Below are 22970 nucleotides of genomic sequence, written 5' to 3'. Positions count from 1 at the left end.
GGGGGGTCCATGTGACAAGAGGAAGACATGAGCCGTGGCTGCACTGAGCCCAGGCTGGAGGGGCATCGAGCAGATTGTAAATGTTTTACGTTACGTTCAGATGCAGAGTCTCTAGACGTCATACCACGGTTTTCTTCCGAGTGAATGTGAAGCCCGGGTTGTCTGAGGCAGGGGATGTTCTGCACTCCCGGAAGAAAGATGGCGGCTGGGCACCTGGCGAGATGTCCTGTGGGGCTGGAGGCCTGGTCCCTGCTCCAGCCTCTGGTCTGGAGGCCTGGGCCGGGAGGCTGGGTCTGTTCACCTCTCCGCTCGATAGCCTCATCTTCGCAGTACAGCCCTGCCCCGTGCCTGGACAGACGTACAGCCCTACACCGTGCCTGGACAGACAGGCCGGCCGTCTGGACTCATGCAGGTGGATGGATGGTAGATGGATGGCTGGGTGGATGGATGGGTGGATGAGTGGACAGGTGGGTGGATAGATGGACGGATGGTAAACGGACGGATGGATGGATGGATGGCTTGACGGGTGAACAAACGGATGGTGGATGGACAGGTGGAGGGAGGACGTGGGGAGGACGTGTCCATACGAGGGCTTATGGCACACTCTCAGTCAGGCAGCTACTGCAGAAACAGTGTCAGCAGGAGCTGAGGGCCATGCTCGGAACACCCTTCCTGCCCGAGCTCACGTCCGCACACACGGAAACGCACCCCAGCCTTAACTCGGCTGACTTCCTTTGCATACACCGTGACGCGGCCCGGAGCCGGGAATTATTCTTGTCCCCGAAACCCCCTGCTGTGTCACCTGCAAACCCTGTGAGAAAGAGGTGCGGATCCTGGGCAGGTCACGGATGAAACCTACTTGCTTCTGTTCTGACACTGGCTGGGAAGGCGCCAGGCCTACGTCCCATCGGGTCTACAAATCCCAGGGCCTTTGTGCAGCACTTCTGCCCGAGTGCGACTCCATGGGCCGGACCGGAGAGCAGACAGGCTGCTTCACACCAGGACAGGCTCCTTGGCTGTCGGCTTCCTCTCCCTCGAAGAGCACACTCTGATTTTGCCCGGAGGCCAGACTCTCCCTCCCCCACCGCAGCCGTGGAGTAGCGGTAGGGGCGGCCGCTGGGGGAATGGGGCCTGTGGCCCTACGGTCGGTCCGAGTCCCCGGGCAGCTGCCCGCCCCGTCGTTACTCAGGTGTGGTGAGGCCGGCGTGTGAGGACTCCGCAGCCACCGAGAAGAGTGTGTTCCTCGTGGGCCCAGAGGAGGGACACGCCAGACTATGCGGGGCATTCGGGGAGGTGGCAGCATTGCTCAGGGTCGGAGGTGGGGACAGAGGGGGCTGGGTGGTTTGCACAAAGGAGCCCCCCAGGAATCGGCTAGTCCCAGGAGGGGCAGCCCCTCCAGGGGCAGCGAGGCCCCAAATGTCAAAGCGTCAGATACAGATAGTGAAAGACGTGGTTAATACCTGGGTCCAGCTCCCGTCTTCCCTCCTGAGCCCTGACCCTCTGCGGGCGGTGGACCCACAGACACAGAAGGCTCCTCCCAGCCCGCCCTGTCCGTGCAACGCAGGACCGGCCCCCCCGAACGAGCCATCATGACGTCATGGCCGTGTCCGGCTGAGCACCCCAGAATCAACCCCCTCTTCTGCACACCCCCGCGGGGGCCACCTTGCCTCCTGAACAGTCCTGGTAGAACTGCATTTCCAGGGCTGCTGGGCTGGCCTGCTTTTGTGGCCCAAGCTGTGGGGAGTTGGGACGTGAATGGGAGCTTGGCCCGTGCAGTGTTCCCTCCCCACGGCTCTCTGCAAGGTGACAATGCAGATTCCGGTGGAGGGGGACCGGGGGCCTGACCGTCTGCCCTGCTCCAGGCCCAGGCTGCTCTGAGTGTCCAGGAGCTGCCGCGCTCTGCCCCTCTCCAGCTTCGACACCAGCCGGTCCTCCCGTGGACCCCCCTCCCGCAGCACCGTCAGGAGTTCCCTTTGGCCAGAGCTGGTGGCCTGTGACCTGCGTTTCCACCCCGTCTTCCCAGAGAGGTGGTGAGGCCCGCGGGCTCTACTGTGAGTCAGGGGAGCAGGCGTCTGGACCCCTACTCCTCTCCGTCCCCTGCTGAGACCACGGTGATGCTGCGTGGGGCCAACTTGGGAGGCCTTGAGAGTCACGGCGCGTCCTCCCCACAGTCTCTGAAGAGGCCCCTTCCTGCGGCGGAAGCGCTGCCCTTCGAAGAGGGGGCACGGCACAAAAGTGTCTGTTTGATCATGGCGGTGGCACGGGGAGCTCGGAGAAGTGAGCAGAGACCGGGCCCTTGCTGGCGGGGGTGTTGGGCACGCGCGGGCGTGCGGGCAGCTGTGACGGCCGGGCCCCCACGGTGCTCAGTGCCGGCTCCGTGGGCTCACGCTGCCCCGCCGTGGCGGTGAGCGCAGGCTGACCTCCGTACCCGGAGCAGCCGCTCCCCGGCTCCTGTGCTGACACGTCACAGGGTCGGGTGTTCAAGGAGTAGGTCTCGCCTGCGAGGGCAGAGGACAGCTCCGGAACCCCCTTCAGACACCGGCTCCGGCGTCCGAGGAGCTCTGCCCTGGGGGGGCCCAGGGCGTCCCCCGCCCCTGAGCAGCTGCCTGCAGACCTGACACCTGGTCCCCCCTTCGTGTTTGCTCTTGCTGTTTGGGTGCCAATTAACCCAGTTGATTGAGATAATTAGTGGCTGAGGCATGGGGAGGGTGTGACAGTCACATTCATCTCCTGTGACTGTGCCCTTCCGCTCTGGGTGAAGAGGCAGCTTTGGGGGTCATGCAGTAGTTCCGGCTCCCTGCCCCTCCTCCCCCCAGGAAGCCGCTGTGTGTCCTTGGACCCATCTCGTGACCGCTCGGTGCCTCGGTCATGAGAACGAAGTTAACCCCCACTGTACCTCCCAGCACCACTCCCTAGTCCAGCTTCCTCCGCAACAGAAAACCCGCTAAGGGGGCTGGACCGAATGGGGATCCTGGCCTCTCACAAAGCACACGGCTGATAAGCTCTAACTTTCCATCCGCCGTCCTTAGGGTATAGACCTCGAGCCTCATGTGTGTTGCCTCATGGCCACAAGATTGTTGCCAGCCCTCCAGACCGCGTGTCCATAAATCATAGCTTTCCTAAAGCCCCACCCTGGGACTTCTGCTTTCATCTCATTGGCCAGAACGGTCTGCCATGGCCCCCTCTAGCCGCGGGGGGGGGGGGGGCGTGAGGTCTGTGATGCGACTTGAGTCAGGGTCTGGAGCCATGGCGCCATCACCACCAAGTAGAAATGCCCGCACTGACCCTGCCTCACTCCTGCCCGCACAGAACTTGCCCGCACGGTGATGCCCAGAACCCCCGGACCAAGCTCACCTGCTTACTTCCCGCACACTCTGTCCTGGGTCGGTGGCCACGCAGCATCCTGCCACGGCACCCTTCCCTCCCTCCGAGGCCAATTTTACCCGAGAAAGGGATGGCGATCTGAAGGGGTCCTGAACTCCCCCACGAAGCCCCACGAGCCGTCCTCACGTGACTAAAGCTTGAGGCCGCTGAGCCAGAACGGGCAAGGCCTTTCCAGCCATCCTGTCCCGTGGCTGCGCTAGCCACACGCGGCTGCATGAATCAATTCCAAAGTAATTAACATCTAATAAGGTAAAGACGCCGGCTCCACGGCCACGGCAGCCACATTTCAAGGGCGCGGTGGCCACACGTGTCTGTGGCTACCATACTGGCCGCCCAGGTCCTGTGGGAAGTCCTGCCAGGCACCGCGGGGCTAGCAGCTGCTAACAAATTCCCAAGAGGGATTCATTCACTCCTGGAACAACTGTTTCCTGAGCGTCGGCCGTGTATGGGCTGTGTTCTGAGTGTGGCAGGCAGGGCGGTGGTCCTGGAGCTCACACGTTAGTGGGATGGACAGACCAGCGCAGCGAGGAGGTCTGAGGGGCTGCACCTTCAGATGGGAGGGTGAGGAGGGAACCACGAAGGGGTGGCATCGCGGCGAAGGCTTGCAGCGGCCTGGCTCAGAGATCTGGGGAGGGCGTTCCCCCAGAGGGAGGAGCTGGTGCACAGGCCCTGGGGGCGGGGCAGGGAGGGCAGAGGGAGAGTGCCTCGAGGGTGGGGAGCCCTGGGAGCACAGGGAAGGGACAGCAGCTGAGGTGTGGCGGCCCCTCCAGAGACCCGCGGTGGTGGCGGCCGCAGGAGCTGTGCAGGAAGCACGGTGCTGTCCCTGCAAGGCTGCAGGCCTCCCACTATCGCGCCTCCGTGTTTGCCTTCTGGAAGATTCCTGGCTCACCACGGGTGCACCTGCGTTTCCAGCCTCCTGGCAGTCCGGCCGGGGGCTCGTGAGCAGAAGTGGTGGAAGTCCCCCCAGGCTGGCTGCACGGAAGCCCCCGTGTCCTCCCGGAGGCAGGCTGTGGAAGCAGGACACAGTGTAGGCCACTCGTCATGGTGAAGGAGCTGCCCCCGGGCTCTGTGCAGGGGCTGCAGAGGGGTGGTCCCCGGGCAGGCTGGGAGCCCGGCAGGGGGAGCCGGTGGTGGCTGTGTGCTGGGAATGCATGCCTCGGCGAGCCCAGACCCCCCCCCCCCCCGCTCCATGCAGGGCGTCTGACTGCCCAGATATGACTTGTTCCGGCTGTGGTGGTGTCGGGAGGGCCCCCAATCCTCAGCTGTGAGATTCCCCCTTTCCTCTGCTTCTCGAACGAACGGGAAGTTGGGCACAGGAGGAGGCAGGGACCCGCTGTCATGTAGTGAGGAAGGGCAGCCCCAGAAGGGTGTCAGGATGGTCAGGCCGTGCCCTGAGACAAGACAGACCAGGGCACGCATGGAAGGGGATCGTGGTTGAGGGTCTTTGGGGGATTTTGTCTTTGAGGAGGCAGCTGTAGGCCGCTTTCTTTAGCCTCAGATCGTGTGTGTTTGGGGCGCCTGACCAAGCGCTTGTGTGGTAAGTGCTGGGTCGGGGGTGTGCTCTTTACAGATTAGATTGCAGGTTTGTCCTACCGGCTGGGGGGCAGCTGCTGGTGTGTAAGCCCCCGGGGCCAGGCCCCCTGCACCAGGCAGGCTCTGGGGGGATGAAATTTGGTAGGAAACCCCAAAGGGGAGGCAGCCATGTGCCCGGGCTCGGGGGCACTTAGCCCGAGGCCATGGCTCCCCTTGGGCTGTCTTCCCTGGAACAAAACCCCAGGCCGGGTCCTCTGGAAGGTGTGTCCTGGGGCCTGTGAGCAGGGGCGCCGGCCACCCAGCAGCCACGTGTCCCCCACAGGTGTGGCAGTGCGGCGGCAGCATGGAGGTGCTGCCCTGCTCCCGCGTGGCCCACATCGAGCGCACCAAGAAGCCCTACAACAATGACATCGACTACTACGCCAAGCGCAACGCCCTGCGGGCAGCCGAGGTGTGGATGGACAGCTTCAAGTCCCACGTGTACATGGCCTGGAACATCCCCATGACCGTAAGCGGCGCAGCTGGGGAGCCGGGGAGGGCGGGGCCGCGGGGGCGGGGCCGAGCCAGGCCGGGGCGCAGGCGCACCCGACAGCAGCCTGGGGCCACCCCTGCCCAGAGCGGGGCGGTCTGGGAGAGGGCTCCCCGAATGCCGGCCCAGCCAGTCAGGAGCCCCACGCTTTTTGGGTGGAGTTTTTGCTGGCAAAAGGTGCTGCCGATGGCCGCAAGTGAGGGTTGGCTCTTCCCCACTTCTGCGCACTGCGCCGACCCCGCCCACCAAGAACTGCACCCACAAATGTGTGGGCAAGGCAGCGCGTCCGCCGCGTGGCCGGTTCCGGGGTGCTCACTGCCCGCCAGCGCCCACGACGTGCGTGGGGTCGGCTTGGGTTCCGTGGTCAGATACACGGGATAGAAAGTCCAGCCCTTCGGCCTTTTTAAAGTGGGCCGTCCCCGGTGCTGAGCACACCCGCAGAGCCCCACAACCACCCGCACCACCTAGTTCCCCAGACAGCACCCCGAAAAGAGTCGCTGTGCCCAAGGGGCGGCTGACTCCCCAGGCCTCAGCAACCACGAGCCGGCCGTCTTTGGGTGTGCGTGTTCGGGACGCCTCCCGTGAACAGAATGCGACAGTGTCCCCCTGTTGTGCGGGCTCCTATGCCATGCACCCCGTTCTCAAGGTCCGTCCAGTTGTCGCGGACATCAGCGCCTCTGCCTTTCCGTGGCCGACTCACATTCCAGGGTGTGGACAGGATGCAGTCGGTTTACCCCTCCCCTGCCGCGGACCCCTGGGGTGTTCCCTGCCGCTTTGGTTCCCGTCCATGCGGTTTGACCCACACCTAGTTAGGAGCTGCCATTTGTGTTTTTTATTTCCTTTGTGATTAACTAATTTCCATAAATAGCCCACATTCTGGCTTTTCTTGGGCATTTAGAAGACCCGCTCCCGGCCTCCATGACAGTAATGAGAGCAGGTGCAGAGGCCCCTTGGGTGGGGCACTGTCCAGGCCGCCGGGCGCCCCACCACCACACCCGCTCAGGAACCAGCCTTCACTCGCATGCTGCTTCCCCGGCCACGGGGGGGTGCGGGGCTCCAGGTCCCCCGGGTGCACGCTTCCTGGAAACGATTTTAACATCAGCCCACAGTAAGAGCTCAGTCTCGAGTCAGACCGTGCGCACAGCTGTGCGCCTGTCCGTGTGCTCACCTGTCAACACACAGAGCTTCAGACATGTAGAGAAGATACCCAGGCAGCACTTACATCTGTTATGTGCACTTCTCTCTGCACCTAAACCAGTGCTCCGCTCCCTGGCAGGACGTGCCCGGCGTTTGGGTAACGCTGCTGGAGCACCAGGCTGGGCCCCGGCTCCCAGGACCCCTCTGAGGAGGGAGCAGGGGCCCCTCAAGCCCCCTCCTTCCCCACACAAGGCGTTTCCAGCCGATGAGGAACGCCATGGAAACACGCACACACGTTTATCCGACACGGAAGGAAGGCTCACCGGCTCTCGTAAAGCCTCAATGTCTGCCAAGGGAACTGATTCCGGAAACGTCCCCATTACTACTAGAAGGGGAACCTGGGCGCTGTCCCCGTGGGCCTGCAGGCTGCATGCGTGAGGGGCTCCCAGCCAGCGCCTGGCAGATGCCCTCCCACATCTCATTCTCAGGGCCCTCTGTGGGACCTTGCACGCCCACGACTCACCCATCCTCATGTGAAGGCTGGGAGGGGCTTCTCTGTGGCCTTGCCCACCACGCAGGTGAGGGGAGAGGGGCTCCCGAGGGCAGCACACCTTCCCGCCTGGCCTGGCTGGCTGTCCACAGTCGATAGTGGAGCCGTGGGCCCCCTGGCCAGGGGAAGGCGCTTGCTCAAACCCGCTCACACCCACAAAGGGCTTGGTGCCCATCGTGGCATCAAGGGCCTCAAGGCCACCCTCAGGTTCAGCGTTGGGCTAGAAGGACCCGGAACTCAGCAAAGCTGTTGTGCTCAGAGTTACGGGTTCTTGCAGTGAGGGATACAGACCGCCCGGAGGCGGACAGAGAGCACTCACCTCTCGCGTGAGGCCGTGTGACACTGTGCACGGCATGCCACCAACCCGGGACACCCACCAGAGCCTCAGTTTCTCCTGAGGGCTCGTCCACCTACACATGGCCAGCCTCCCACGGGGCTGACCTTAGTCTCTAGCCACTGCAGAAGGCAAGCTGACAGCCCACCACGACCCCAAGCCCCCCATACTTTACCCTGCAGCCTAGACCGTCCCGCTCAGATCCCAGGTCACCAAAAACACTTTAATCAGGCAGGATGTTCCAAGGGCTTAGAGGTCACCTCCCAGGGCTGGGCCAAGGGCAGGTCTTTTGTTTGGAGTGTGCAGGTTATGGACAAGCCAGCCCACCGCCAGGGGCCACCTGTCCAGACTGGGGCGGAGCAGGCAGGCTGGAGAAGCAGGCCCTTCCCATCTGGAACAGCCGCGCTGGACCTCCAAGGGTCCTGGGGGAGGGGCAGGAGGACCCCCCTAGTCACGCCCAGAGGGGTGGGGCTGCTCCCCCGTCTTAGGCGGAGACCTGGGTCGTGGGGACTCAGCAGCGCCAGCTCCCTTCCTGCCTCACTTCCCACCTTCCAGAATCCAGGGGTGGACTTCGGGGACGTGTCCGAGCGGTTGGCCCTGCGCCAGCGGCTGAAATGCCGCAGCTTCCAGTGGTACCTGGAGAACGTGTACCCGGAGATGAGGACCTACAACGACACCCTCACGTACGGAGAGGTACCGCCTCCACCGGGAGGGCCCCGCAGCCCGCACCCTCACCCGTACCCACGTGCGCGCTCACGGGCCTAGACGGCAGCGTGCGCGGGCACGTTCACACGTACCTGGCGCCGAGCAGAGGAGCAGCCAGGCTCACAGCCGTGTACGTGCACACAGAAGGTGCGGAGACGCATTTACACGCGCGTGTGCACAAACACACGAGTGTGCACATATTCACTCGCATGCCTGTGGAAACACGAGTACGTTAGAATCTGTACGCACGTGTGTACAAGTGCACAGACGTGAAAGTACACGTTTGCACAGTTTTGCTCGTGTGCACACACACAGCGACTGATACAGCCTCACTCGTGTCCACAAACCCAACGGTTTCTGCCTGTACGCTGAGACGTGCAGACCACCTGTCACGTGCCCCTCGGACGGACGCCCTGACGCACTCACGTAAACGTGGTCGCGTTCGGAAGCCACAGTGCAGGCGTGTAAGTGCAAACAACACGCACGCGCGGGCACAGGTACATGGGCTGCACGGAGACTCACGTGCACCGGCACACACAGGTCTCTTCCGAGCTGGTGAGAGGGCGCTGCCCCCCCCACCACCACTGTCACCCTGGTCTGTGCTGGCGGGGAGGGCGGCCTCCCTTCCCTCGGGGCTCCCGCTGTTCCAGGGGAACCCAAGCCCCCCACCCTGTGTGGAAGGAACGCGTGCACACCGGCCCTGGGCTAGCGCTCAGCGCGAGGCTGGGAGAAGGGATCCTGGGGGTGGACAGTCCTGGCTGGCCTAGCCATTCCTTCAGCTCACACTTTCCCGAGGTGCTGGCCACCCAGCCGGCCCCTCTGCCCCGAGTGGGGACGGGGTGGCCTTGCCCTGGCCTCTGGGACCCCCCCCCCCCCAACCATGGGGTTTCTCCTTCGGTTTCTGGCTGTAGGTGAGAAACAGCAAAGCCAGCGGCTACTGCCTGGACCAGGGAGCAGAAGACGATGACCGCGCCATCCTCTACCCCTGCCACGGGATGTCCTCCCAGGTAGGGGTGCGGCAGGCTGTGAGCGGGCTCTCGGGGGCGGTGTGGGGACACGCAGGGAGACCCCCGCCCCGGGTAGATTAAGAGCAGGGCTTCTGGTGCCAAACAGGCCTTGGGCAGCTCGCATCACATTGCTTGCCTCAGTCCCCATCCTTCAGACGGGGCAGTATTGGTCCTTGTCAGGCCTGTGGTGTGGACGGAACCTGGAAGTGTTACTTGGAAGAAGGGTTACCGCTGCTTCTTACTGACTGAGCTCCTCCCCAGTGCGGGGGACTTTAAGAATGTCTGCACCGACGTCCAGACCCCAGGCCCGTGGAACTAGGGGCGCGGGGGCAGGTGGTCTTCAGAGCTCGGGTGACGCTGATGGGCAGCCCCCCCATGTGGAGCCAGGACTCTGGTCCCAGCCAATCCCCTGCTGATAAAGGCGACACTTCTTAACGAGCGTGGGTGTTGTTTAAATCAAGCCCCAGAGCACTTCCCCCAAATGACCTCGGCTCCCTTCCAAGCACTCCCTCGGGCTGAGCCTCGCCCAGGGATGTCCACCCAGTGGAAACCCGCAGGGACCAGTGCCAGCCCCCACACTGAGAAGCTGCCCCGTCCACACGGCCCGCCCGGTGGTGCATCACGGGTGTGAGGGCCAAGACTGTGACGCGGGAGCAGAGGGTGGCTGCCCCCCCCACCTCCCGCAGCCTCGTCCCAGGACCCCCGCTCGGCCTCTCCCATTGAAACTGAAGACAGAATCACCCGTCGGGAGTGAAACATGGCCTCCGGGAGGAAATCCAGTCTCCTGGGCTTGTCAGACACCATGGACGATTCTCTGGCTGGCACCCCACGTGAGGGACCACTTGCTGCTGGGTGTCTCTGAACACACCCAACAAGCAGCCACGGGAGGTGACCAGGTGGACTGAGGTTCATCCCAGTCCTGCGGTGAGAGAGGAGATGCCACAAACCACGTGGCCTGAGAGACCCCGCTAGACATGGCTCACACACGTGCAGTTTGGGCTCGTGCAGCACCGGCTGGCGCTCACCCGGCTGGCGAGCCGTGCTGGCCATCAGCTCAGGGGGGCCTCGGACCCTCCCATGTGGCCTCTCCCCAGGCTGCCCGGTTCTGAGGGCAGGCGTCCCAGGAGAACCAGACGTGTCATGACCGTGTACGCCCAGCCTCGGGAGTCAGGCAGCGCACGTCCGTGATGCTCCCACACTCCCCAGAAAGATCCAGGGCAGATTGTGGACCCCGGCCTGGGGGTCTCAGTCACTGCTACGGCGCGTGCAGGTGGGAGGCAGCGTTGCAGCTCCTGTTCCCAGAGGACTCCAGTGGGGAGCCGCCGGCGTATGGGAGGGAGAGAGGGACGGGGCAAGGCGAGGGGAGAGGCGCACTAACACCTGCTTGTCTGCGGGGCCGGCGCTCCTTCTAAGCACTCCTGCGTCCTGTCCCCTGGGTCCTCACTGCCCGGCAGGCGCTGTCAGGACCCCTGCTTACAGATGAGCATCCCAGACACAGAGAGGTGACGTGACTTGCCCAAGGCCACACAGCTGGAAATGGCAGGAATCTAGGACTGGTTTCCGTCATGAGCTCACGAACATTTGCTTGTTATTCACATGGTGTTTTGCAAACGGCATGCACTTGGGGTTGCTCTGCACGTGGAAATCAGTGTTCACCTCATGGGTGTTCGAGGGCAGATGGAGCACCCTAAGGGCGTGTGTGAAATTCTCCTGCTCTGGGCCCAGAGGCCGGGCCCCGGGGGCCGGGTCGGAGCATAGTTCTGGAAAGGGGTCTAAGGCGGTCCTGCCAGGGGAATCTTGGGGGAAGGAATGGGGCCAGGGGAGCAGGGCCGTCTGGAGGGCATCCCAGCTGGGCTCTCTGTGCGCCCCTGGGCCTGGCCCCCCAAGGAAGCTGTGGTGAGCGGGCTGGTAGGGAACCCCCTCCGTTCCCTGACACCAGGCCCCTGCCCGCGGTCCTCTCTCAGCTGGTGCGGTACAGCGCAGAGGGGCTGCTGCAGCTGGGCCCCCTGGGCTCCACCGCCTTCCTGCCCGACTCCAAGTGCCTGGTGGACGACGGCAGGACCCGCGTGCCCGCTCTGAAGAAGTGCGAGGACGTGGCCCGGCCCGCACAGCGGCTGTGGGACTTCACCCAGGTCAGCAGGGCTGCCGGGATCCAGGGCCCCCGGGCCAGCCAGTGGGCAGGGGCCCACTGGTCTGGTCACAGCATCGTGGCTGCCCCCACACTCCTGCCTCCTCAGGCCTCCTGGAGGGGGGGTTAGATGGAAAGGACAGGGTGACCCCCATCCAGAAGCCCTCGCCCTCGCCGTGGCTCCTGGCCGAGTTCTGCTGAAATCAGCCCCTCCCCGGCCCTGGGGCTGCTGGGACGCTGGGTTAGAAATTCCAGCCCCCAGAGCAAATATGCAGGCTGGGCAGTCACAGGCGGCCTCCGGGGCTGGTGGGCACGGCCGCTGGCTGGGATATTGCTTGGGTAAGAACCACACACGGACCCCCGGGGTGCAGCCAGCGCCCAGGGAAGGGGGCTTCCAGTGCCTCTCAGCCCCCTGTGGCTCTGGGCCGCCTGAGAGCAGAATCCTGCTCATATTTCTCTGTCCGGCTGGCCTTCCTCCAGGTGGCCCTCTCCACAGCCCCTCCTGCCCTCTGCCCTCCCTCGGCTCCCCGTGAACCGTATCCATCCATCCACATACCACACGTCCTTCTCTGGGCATCCGGAGGTCGCCTTCCCCCCCCGCCCCACCCCGGCTCATCCTCCATGGTATGGCCTCCCGTGTGTCCTCCCAAGTCAGCCAAGGACAGGTCCTCTCGGGACCTCACCTGGAACCCCCATCTTTCTCCAGCCCTGAGCAGCACCCGACCCCTCTCCCTGAAACCCACTTGTGTCCTGATTCCCCGCTGTCTCCCGGGGCTCCTGCGGCAAAGGACCACAGACACGCACGCTCTCACCGTCTTCGTGGAGCAGAAGGTCTGAAACGCGGTGTCTGTAGGGCGGTGCTCCTGCTGCGGGCTCTGGGGGGATCCTTCCTGCGTCTGCAGCCTCTCCAGGCCCCGTCCCTCCTCCCGCCGTGTCCCCTCTCACCTCCAAATCTCTCCCCTGGTGAGGACGCCAGCATGGGAGGAGGGCCACCTGCTCCAGTGTGACCTCGTCGTAACCAGTCACGGCTGCTCAGACCAAAGGTCACATTGCCGGGTTCTGGGGTGAGGAGTCGGTGTGTCTGACCTGCTTCTCTAGAACTCTCTGCCCATGCTACTCCATTGCAAGGCTCTTGGGACTCTGAGACCCGGGGAGCAGCTTCCAGCGTCCCCCGACCATCCCGCCCATGCCAGCTCCTCCCCTCTCCCTGCCATGGGCAGCATGTGTCTTCTGGGAGACATCCCTGTCTCCGTCCCCCGACTTTATCCCCTCACACCCTCTGCCATCGGTCCCGCCGAGCAGACCCATGACAAATAAACATTGTCAGGTGACCCTGCCCTCGGCGTTGGCGTCTGGGGACTTCTGATTGTGGGAGAGGCTGCAGAAAGAGCTGTCATGGTTTTGGGCGTAGCCAGTGAGGGTCAGAGGTCTCCAGCAGGCCGGGGTTGGGGTCAGGATGATGACAAGGACCTGTTTGGAAAGGAGTGGAGAACGTATAGTGTACAGTCTTGGGGGTGCTCAGGCTTGGGCCAGAGTCTTTGATGTCTGGGTGACCAGAATGCCTGCAGGGGTGACCAATGGACAAATCGGACATGACAGGAGGTAGGAGGCACTTGGGGGAGCCCCCCATCTCTGGAGCCCTGTCTCCATGGTGCTAGTCACTCCTCAGACCCCAGGAGCAAGGCAGGCAGGTGACATGGCTGATAGGGTGAAGATGCCTGAGGACAGAGGACCAGGAGGGGACAGAGGGACAGGGGACAGACAGTCCCCAGAGTCTCGGTCACTCACAGTGACCTGCATGGGGCTTGTCATCACGCCCACTTCTGAGATGCTGTCAGGACGGGAGCCCTGGGCGTCCGTGCTGACCTGGTCCCCCTCCCCGCAGAGTGGCCCCATCGTGAGCCGGGACACCGGCAGGTGCCTGGAGGTGGAAATGTCCAAGGACGCCAACTTCGGGCTGCGGCTGGTGGTACAGAGGTGTTCGGGGCAGAAGTGGACCATCAGAAACTGGATCAAGCGTGGGCGGCAGTGACTGCCAGTCCCACCCCGCACCCCTCCCCTGACGCAGACCCTGAGGACCTGGGGAAGGCGTCGGGCTCACCCGCTGGGTCGGGTGCCAGGACTCAGGCCCATCCCCGCCTACCGCACCACTGGAACCCAAAGGGCCCTGGCCATGCCCAGCGCCATCCCTGGCTGGGACCTCGCCTCGGCTCCCCGCAGGCCGTGTCCCTGGGACAGCGGGGGCCTTCCTGTGCACTCCGGAGGCAGAGGCAGGGACCGGCCACCCCACCAGGAGCACAGACCCTGAAGCCAACTCCAGCTCCAAATCACGTGCCTTTTCTACGGTATTCCTGTCCAGGCCGCCGGGACGGCCAACTCTTCTGCATGTGCTGAAGCCCCCTGTACATTCCCCCCTGGCGGAAATGACCCCCGTGAGCTCAGAGGGCGGCTCGACCTCCCATCTGCTCCAGGCAGAACTGTGGCCTCTTCCGTCTTCTGGTCATCTAAGGCAAAACCCAGGAGAGCAGAGCAGCGCCGTCTCTGAGGCTGGGAGAGGGGGAGACGGGAGACGTGGCTGCGGTCGTCGCCACGATGCCCCAGGCAGGGGAGACGAGGAGATTGTGCTGCTTTGATCCAGCACAGAGCAGATCAAATGGGACAGCTCATCTGGTCCACAGGAGTCCCAGCTGCTGGGTCGTCCGGGGTCGGGGCCCCTGTTCTAGTGTCTCACCCGGGGCCAGGAGCCTTCCCTTGTTGCTCTGAGGCAGGGGTCAGCCAATGGTGACCCACGGCCCTGCACCTGTTTTTATAAATAAAGTTTTATTGGCACACTGCCACACCCATCTGTTTATATGTTGTCCGGCGCAGGCTTCTTGCTCCAGGGCGGGAGCTGAGGCAGCACGTGCCCCCCGGGGCTGTCCCAGGGGCTCCCAGATGCCGTCTCTGGGCAGGATGGTACTTAATGATTCCAGCGAGCATTGCAGTGCCCTGGGAGGGACGCTGTTCCCGTCACCCATCAGACAGTGCCCGGCTACAGCCAACACCAGGTGCACCCCGACACTAGCTGCTCCCTGATACAACCAGCACCCCCATACTAGCTGCACCCCGATGCCAGCAGCACCCAGCTGCTCCCTAATTCTGGGCGGAAGGCCTGGGTTGGCCAGTGACAGGGCCCCGGGGCTGGCTTGTCTCACCCAGACAGATGCCAAGCTTCTGCAAACCAAACCATCCAGTCCTCCCAGTGGGGGCCCCCGATGCCCTTCAGGGGTCTCCCAGGGACAGAAATTGTGGCCCCATCTGTGACTTCCTATTCTTGTCGAGCCATCTGAAGCCGGCTGGAAGGGTTTCTGGACAACAGGGCTTCACGCTGGGGTCACATGGGACTTACCTGTTCTCATCGTGCTGGGGCCAGGCAGCTCACCTTCCCAGGAGGGCAGGGCGCCCGGCTGCCCCTCCCGGGAAAGCATCACAGCCGTCATCCCCGCCGTGTCTCTTTTGGAAGAGTAGGGCCATTCTGGGAACACGGGGGTCTCAGCCCTGAGACAGCAGCTGTTCTCCCTCGCTCAGGATCAGAGTCTCTGGGGAAGGTGGGGGCTCTGACCTACCCTCGGGGTCAGAGTGGGATGTGGGTCGTGCATTCACTGTTCTATGTTCCCGCAGAGGCACAGTGAGTCTGCACCTCACGGTCCCCCATCCCAGGCCCCCGGCTCGTGCCCCTCCCCCGGCACCCTGCCCCCTGGACACCCACACCCCACAGCCCCCTTCTCCCCTGCTCCTTCCTGGGGTCCGGCCCCATGCTTCCTGCTGCCATGGAAGCCCTGACCAGTCCCAGCTTCTCCCCAGGGAATTCTACCAGCACCAACCCAAGTCCCCCAAAAGCCCTCTCTCTATTTCAGATCTTCCCCAGATTTTAAGACCGTAATGGAGGCAAACAGCTGGCCAGCCCATCTCTCGCCAAAGACCCAAGTCCACACGAATCCAGAAGTTTCCTGAGTGAATGTGAGGCATGTGGCAGCCATTGCCCGTGGTTTAAAGTAGGAAGTGTCACAGCTCGAAGTAAAACTCACCGTGTCACAATTCAGTAGGCAACCCGACAGTCTCATCGAAGCCGCTGGTTGTGGCCCCCACAGGCTCACGGAAGACGGAGGCCTCTCGACCAACCTTCAGTCCTCGTGGCAGGCGACACGTCCTGAAAGCCTGTGGTCTGTCAGGTCCTGGCTGGCGGCCAGCTCTGAGGACGCGGTCGTCGGGGGAGCCGGGGCTGGCAGAGGCCCTCTGTCTGCCATAACCACGACGGACAAAGCCGCCGTCTTCAGAGATGCGGTCTTAGAGCTCTCTTAGCGCCTACTGCCCTGTGCACAGCTGTATCCCCCCAGGCCTGCCCTCTTCCGGAAGAACAGCCCAGGAATCCTGGGGCATAACTCCATCCAAAGAGCCCCATCCCGACGCCGTTGTGGCAGCTTCCGCCAGGGGAGGCGCTGTGGCCACGGTTCTGGGCAGTTCTGTGGTCACTGCGTGGCATGGCCGTGGCCGTGTTGGGTGGGCGTCCCCACTGGTGCAGATCCCTGTCTGTGGGTGGTGACACGCACTCCCCTGGGCCCCCCCCCCGACCATCCTAGATCCAGAAGACGCTCTCGCACCACCCACGGGCCGTCCTGAAGTGACCCTGTCCCTGAAACCCTCTGACCGCCTGTTCACGCCTCCTTGGCCTCAAAGCACAATCACTTTTCTTCTTTGTCGGCTTTTGAAACACGGCTCTGCGGTTGAGGCCACCCCACTAGGCCAGGAAGGATCCCGTCCATCAGACAGGAGATGGATGGAATAACGGCGTGCGGAGGGTTTGGGAGGTGGAGACACTGGGGCATCCTGGCAACTCGCCTTCCAGCAGCTGAAGGAACCCGGGAGCCGGGGCTGGAGCTACAGAAGGAGTGTCCCTGCCGTCGGAGACGGGAGAGAACGCCTGGTCTCTGCAACCCCCGGCTTCCCGCCCACCTCTCAGCCAGGGAAGGAAGCCCCCTGCTCGGCCCAGCAGAGGAAATGGAGGCAGCAAAGGGTCTGGAGCCCACGGAAGCTGGCAGCCAGAGCCCATCTCAATAGGACAGCAGGAGGTCCTGACTTTGACCAGTGCCCCGGAACACAGGGCCTTCTCCAGCACAGATGACGCTGTCCTCCCCCGGGGCGTGTACCCCTGACAAAATCCGGTGTGCTTTTGTCACCTCCAGGGGTGTCCACAAGCTGGACCATACCCGCTTGCAAGAGTCAATTTTTACATTTTCAGGAATTTTGTGAACCAGTTGTGAAGTACAGCTTTTACTGAAAGTTAATTTTGTGAACCTACGATTAAATAAATTACATTGAAAACAAAGGTAACAAATACTCAAACTCACTACTTGCTATTTATTATCACTTTATTACCGCTCTTGGGATGGTCTGCGCCTGTCTGGGCTGGAAGTGAGGGTGTGCTCCCGGATGCCAGGTTGGTGCCGGTGATGGTCCCCGGTGGAAATATCCGTCAATGGGAGCCGTCAGCAGCACAAGCCAGGACGTGCTTTACGTCCAGCCGCTGCTGGACACTGACCGGTGCCCCTCTGTTCACGCTGTCCCAGGCCACCACCACCCCCAGTATCTTCCCAGCCCCAAGACACAGGTGGTTCTTTTCAGAGCCACGGTCTCCAGCCACGCAATCTCCTCTCCCCACGTGCTTGGGAAAGTGCGGGTGAGCATTCTGGGAAGAAGGAGGAGGAAGAGGGGGAGGGAGGAAGGAAAGGGGGGAGAAATATGTTGAAAATGGCCATCCCACTTCCTTTTTGAAATAAGCGTAAGCAGTGCTGAGAACTTCTGCGCCCATTTTACAGGTGGGGAAGCAGAGGCGCAGAGGGTGGAGGGCGGAAGTGACTCGGCGGCAGACATGCCCTCTCCCCGGGGCAGGTCCAGGGGCTCGTCCTCTCTCCCAAACCTGTGCTCCTTCCACCCTGCCTGGCTGTGGAAAATGATTTTCTTTCTTTTTAAACAACAGTCACGTTCCAATGGCAAAGATACATCAAAAACTTGGGATGTACTGTATGGTGACTAACCTAACATAATAAAAAATTATTAAAAAAACAAAAACAAATGGCAAAGATACAAGCAAATAGAATTTAATAAAACTTAATAGCAGGCCCACTTCTTCCAGTAATCCGATTATAACTTGGCTCTGCCTCGAATTCAGGAAATCCAGGTTGTTTGTTTAGAATGGTTTCTCGGTAACCAAACCTAATAAGCGGGGAAGCGCTGGGCGGCCGTTGATAGCAGGTGCTTCTGATGAGTGCCGGGAGTTGTGAGCTCACAGGGGGTTTCCTTTCCTCTGCTCTTGACATAGATAACGTGCATCAGAACTTAATTTTGTCCGATAAAAATGTTCATTGCTCCAACGAATCTTCATTTACGGTTGAGACCCGTTGGGTGAGTATACCCTGTGGGAAGCAGGGATCTGGCCCGGGGGTGGGATCCCCAAGAGAAGAGCAGGGGAGTGCGCCGGGGAGCAGGTTGAGGGGAGCGTGGAGCAGGGCAAGGGCGTGGAGGGGAGGGGGTTGGGGGAGGGGGAGGGGGAGGGAGGAGGAGGAGCAAGGCAGGGGAGCAGGTTGGGGGGAGTGGGGCGTGGGCGAGGAGAGGGGAGAGGATAGCGGGTTGGAGGGAGCCGGGCAGGGAGGGGGCAGGTCAGCGGGCTGGGGGTGGGGCTTGCGGAGAGGGGGAGAGGAGAGGAGAATGGGGAGGGGAGCTGGGGAGGGGAGCGGGGCGGCGGGGAGGGGCCCTGGCTGGGGCTGGCCGGGACCCAGCCGACTCTTCCGAGAACCGCAGAAGCTCCCCTCCCCGGGGCGGCGGCGGCCTCAGGGCCCCGAGGGAGGCGCTGCCCGGGGAGGAAAGGGGATGAGGGGGGCGCCGGGGTTCGAAGGCTCCTCCGCAGCCCCCCTGGCGCCCACCCGGTGTGGGTCCTGCCTCCAGGGCGCTCTGGGCGCCGGCGGATTTCGGGGCGGAGCCCTCCCCGCAGGACGCGCGGGGACGGGGCGGGGCGGTGGGGCGGCGGCACAGGGCGCTTAGGGTGGGCCTCCCCAGCGCCCCGCACAGGCCGGCTCTTGGCGGAGACCCCAGAACGGCCCCTGCGCCAGGTCCCGCCCCGAGAGGCCGCTCGCGCCCGACGCGCGTCCTGCCCGCTGCCGGTGGGTCCTGCCCGGGCGGCGCGCCGCGAACCGCCTTGGAATTCGGCCTGCCTGGGCTCCCTGCTCGCCGACTCCAGAGCTGTCTGAGCCCACCGCGCGAGCAGGGAGCCCCGGGCAGCGAGCCCCACGGTGGGCAGGGCCTCCCCCACCCGCCGCCGCGGCCGGAGCCCAGAGGGGGACGCCCGAGGTCGGAGGGCCCGGAACTCCGTGTGTGACATGGAACCCGAAGCTCGCGGCGCACCTGCGCTGGTTCTCACGCAGCAGCAGCAGCCGTGGCCGTGGCCGGAGCCGGCCGAGCGGGAAGTAGGGTCCAGGGGTCAGCACCCACCAACCGTGACCAGCCTCAGGGGGGCCTGGCTGGTCCCTGCGTTCACCCCACGGGGCTGCTGTTTCCTGGGGTGCCCAGTTCTCCGGAAGGAAGGAAGGGAGCCCCCTGGAGTGGGTTTCTCCTGTGGATCCAAGCGTCTGACCGGTGGCTGTCTCCCACTGGGCGGCCGCCACATCACCCGGGGGCTTGTGAAGTCAGCCTGGGACGCACCTGGAGCAACCCTGAGGCTTGGAAGGGGGACGTCCCACCGCCTCCCAGACCATCAGGCCTTTGCTTCAATGCTGCTGCTTCCTGCCACGAGCATGGGTCCCCGGGCCGTGCTGCCTAGGGACAGAGGCCGAGCAGACACACAGAATAAGCAGGACCCAGTAAAGTCAGAGAGTCCTGCTGTGGCGGGCAGCAGGGAACCAAGAGCAGGAGGAAGCTCTTTCAGGGCCCAGGACCCCAGGCGGCAGAGTGCCCACCTTGCCTCCGGGGCTGCGGCTTGTCCTGGGGTCCAAGGAAACACGGGGGGGGGAACCCTCCCCAGAACCCAGGGGGGCATCTTCAACAGCTTCCAGAAAGCCTAGGGTGTCTCGCAGAGGAAGGGTTCATCGGGCCACGCAGCGGGCACAGGCAGGCCTCGTGGCAGTGCGTTGTGCTCCCTCCCGGTCACACTGGCCCTGGGCCCTGAGCTGCTGGAGCTGGAAGGGCTTAGTGCTGGTGCCGAGACTCACAGACTTCCCGCAAGAGGTCAGGGAGGCCACCGCAAGACGGGCATCAGGAACACGGACATTCCAGCTGCCTGCAACCCACGTCGTGACCCACAACACCCACGTCATGACCCATGGCACCTGGAAGCCACCGGGAAACGTGCTGTCTGCTGGGGCGCCTTGAGGCAGGCGCCTGCCAGTGAGCCTCCCCCGGAACCTCAGCCTGGGCCCCGAGTCTGCCCGTGCCAGCCCTGGGGCTCGCGGGAGGTGAGGGTGCCTACTCACCAGCCGCACCACTGCTGCCCAGGGCCCTGAAGAGGCACGTCAGGGGCTCCCACAGCCGGCCTCCCACAGGGAGCCCTGTCACTCGCCCACTTAGGACCCGGATCACCAGGCCGCCACGCCCTCACGACAGCCTGCCCTGAACACACAGGCCTTCCTGACAAAGGACCTCAGGCCGGGGCTCAAAACAGCAGAGGCGTGTTCTCCCCAGTTCTGGGGCCAGAAGTCCAGAGTCAAGGTGTGGCCGGGCCATGCTCCCTCCTGAGGCTCTGGGGAGGAGCTGCCCGCGACCGCCTCCCTGCACCTCTGCCTCCTTCATCCCTAGCCTGCCTCCTGGTGTGTGTCCTTCGTCCGTTCGCTCTTCCCACAAGAACACTGGCCCTGGCATTAGGGCCACGTGCCCCCACAGGTGACAAGAGCGCAAGCCCGAGTCAGCGGGACGGCTCCCACGGTGGGCGCCCTGGGGGCATGAAGCGTGTTTGCAGGGTCACGCCGGGACATCCCTCAAAATGACTGATGTGGAGACGGCTCCGGAGTCTGCTCCCCTGTCTTCCTGGGAGCCTCCCACAGGCTTGAGCAGGGCTCACCTCCAAAGTCAGAAACTGTTCTTGACTCGCGCCTGACCTACACTGGCTTGGCCCTCCGTCCTCCACGGTCCTAAGCCAAAGGAATCCTGGCGGACACAGACTCCCAGAAGCTGCCCCCCCCCGCCGCTCCTGAGCGCTCACCCCGTGCCCCTCCCCAGAACCCACAGAGAATGGCCTGTCCAGTGAGCTGAGGACAAGACCAGGGTCACTTGCCAAAATGGCTGGCAGGCCATCAGGCAGCCCCTCTGTGCAGCAGGAAGGGCAGCCACCGAGCCGCAGTGCGTTCCACTAGGACTCCCAAAGCCGGCAGGCAGCAGGCACTGCCCCAACAGGTGGAGACCGAACCAGGGTCAGAAGCCTAGTGAGCCACAGCGACCAACTCGCTCAGCAGTGCCTTCCATGGACGTGGACAGGCCGGTGAGGAGGTCCCCCTGTGCTGGGATCAATAGTGCCCCCCAGAGCGTGTCCACCTGGAAACTCAGAAGGTGATCTTGGTGGGAGTAGGGTCTTCGCAGGTACACTTAGTTCAGACGAGATTGCCCATGAGTCAGGTGGGTTCTGACTGATGACTGGGGTCCTCATGGGGGGGGGGCGTTAGGACACAGACACACACAGAGGGAGGAAGCCCAGGAAAGACGGAGGCAGAGATGGGAGGGACACATCCGCAAGCCCGAGAGCTCCCAGGATGTTGGCGGCCCCAGAGCTGGAAGAGACCTGGAACAGTGTCTCCCCCAGAGCCTCAGAACCGGCCCGCTGGCACCCTGATCTCAGGCATCTGGGCTCCGGACAGACGGGGTGAGCACCAGCTGCGTTCAGCCAGTGTGCGATTGCCCAGGCGCGGCTGCCCCCATCCTAGAGACGCGTGAAGTGATGTGTTCACTCCCCGCAGCATCTCAGGGACACGCCAGGACCTGAAGCCAGTCGCTGGTGGGACTCGTGTGCACAGGGCTGACGCTTCTGTTTGTATGCACGCACGTTTCTCCCCCCAGACCCCCGTGACTTCCCACTCTGCCCAACATTACGGAGCAACTAGACCAGCGTGCATGCATCCGATGCCCCCAGAAGGACGGCAGAGCAAGGAGTCAGATTCCCAAATCCTGGTCCCCGAGGATGTCCATGCTGGAGACCGCATGAGGATGGGGAACAGAGGTTCCACCTCCAAAGACCCAGGAGTTTAACATCAAAACTGGCCCCCAGCGTGGTGCCGAAGCGTGCACTCCTAGGCCCAAGAAGGCTGCAGGGTGCCGGCGGAGAGAACATGTCTCATGGGCTTTGTTCGGGAGGAGCTATGGCTGTTGGTGGGGTCGATGTTACTGAGTCAACAGTGTAGATTAAATAATGTGTCTTCAAACAGAAACACATCAAACGAAGTGATCAGGGAACAAAACGTGACCCGGGGCTCGCGGGACCCTCATCCTCGTGTCCCTGGGAGCCACGGCCCAGCATCTGCGGACTGGTGCTCACGGGGACTGCACGGAGCACGGGGGCTACAATGAGGACTGCGTGTGCTCGTGTGTTCACAACGGGAGGAAATGCCACTCTTCACTGGAGGTCAGTGAAGGCCAAGGTGTGACTCCCAGCTCGGGTCCCCGAGCGCCAGTGTGCTGGAACCGTCCCGTCCAGCACAGGCAGGATCACGGGGCAGGTGTCCCATCTGTCACGCCCGCGAGGCTGCGAGCTCAGGCCCGGGAGGGTGACGAGGAGGCCGCCTGACGTGGCGAGCTGAGTTTTCACCGCCAGAGGAAGGGGGTCTCAAAACTTCAGGAGGAGGTTAAAGCCACGGAGTCCCTTCTCGTGTGCGGCTCAGGCGGTCCGGCGCGGACGCCCAGGGGTGCCCTGGGGCTGCGGGAAGCAGGACAAGGAGGGGGCTGTGCAGAGCTCGGGGGTCTGAGAGCGGACGTGGCAGGAAGAGGCGGTGAGGGGCCGCACACTGGGGGCAGCCGGTGGCCACGGGCCCCCCAAGGCTGCCGTGGCTGGAACTAGAGCTGTGGGCCCGAGCCGCTTCCTCCTATTCAGATGAACTGCTCCCCCACCACGGCCAACGCTAATTAGTCAGACAGCCTTGATAAGTGGCACCGTTGACTGCTCGGGGACGAAAAGGACGAGAAGCCTTGTTTGTTATTTCTTCTGCTCTTTCAAGCACCCAATAGTCATTTTAAAATTAAATTAAGTGGCTTATCAGTGCTAATTCAAATCGACAGGCCAATCTTTCTTCAGTGACTGAGAGCGGACGGGCCTGCCCCCTGCAGACACCAATCATCGGGGCGCCGCGGAGCCCGGCCTGCTGCGGGGCTTGGAAGTGATCACTTTCAGCCTGGGTCCGTTTCTCCCCAAAGGTAACAGTCTCCTGGGCTCCAAGCCTCGTGCTTTGGACCCTCAGGACCCGCCTTCGCGGTGGTGTCCGGTGCATGCGCCGAGTCGCCCGGCAGGCTGGCCCCTGCGTGTCCGCCACGGGGAAGCGGGGGGCTCACCATGGAGGCCGCCCTCCCTCCCTTCTCTCCTGCTGAGCCCCCCACGCCACTCAGAGGACAGACGCAAGCGTTCGCTCCCACCTGTCCCACCGCAGAAGCCACGTGTC

At 63.3% G+C, this 22970-nt stretch overlaps 1 protein-coding gene across 1 annotated transcript in view; it reads left to right on the top strand.

Annotated features, from left to right (window-relative positions):
- Positions 1 to 14138, top strand: part of GALNT9 (polypeptide N-acetylgalactosaminyltransferase 9) — a 70691-nt gene extending 56553 nt beyond the window's left edge. Inside the window, exons 7-11 of the mRNA XM_087857148.1 lie at positions 5240 to 5425; positions 8023 to 8160; positions 9084 to 9179; positions 11144 to 11311; positions 13193 to 14138. Coding sequence (XP_087713274.1) covers positions 5240 to 5425; positions 8023 to 8160; positions 9084 to 9179; positions 11144 to 11311; positions 13193 to 13339 — 735 coding nt within the window. The 3' untranslated portion in view covers positions 13340 to 14138. The remainder of the gene's footprint in view (positions 1 to 5239; positions 5426 to 8022; positions 8161 to 9083; positions 9180 to 11143; positions 11312 to 13192) is intronic.
- The last annotated feature ends 8832 nt before the right edge of the window (positions 14139 to 22970 follow it).

The sequence above is a fragment of the Ursus americanus genome, chromosome 30 (assembly GCF_024610735.1).
Source record: "Ursus americanus isolate L20-20 chromosome 30, mUrsAme1.1.p, whole genome shotgun sequence".
Taxonomy (NCBI): Eukaryota; Metazoa; Chordata; class Mammalia; order Carnivora; family Ursidae; genus Ursus; species Ursus americanus.
This window is presented reverse-complemented; position numbering and strand designations above follow the sequence as displayed.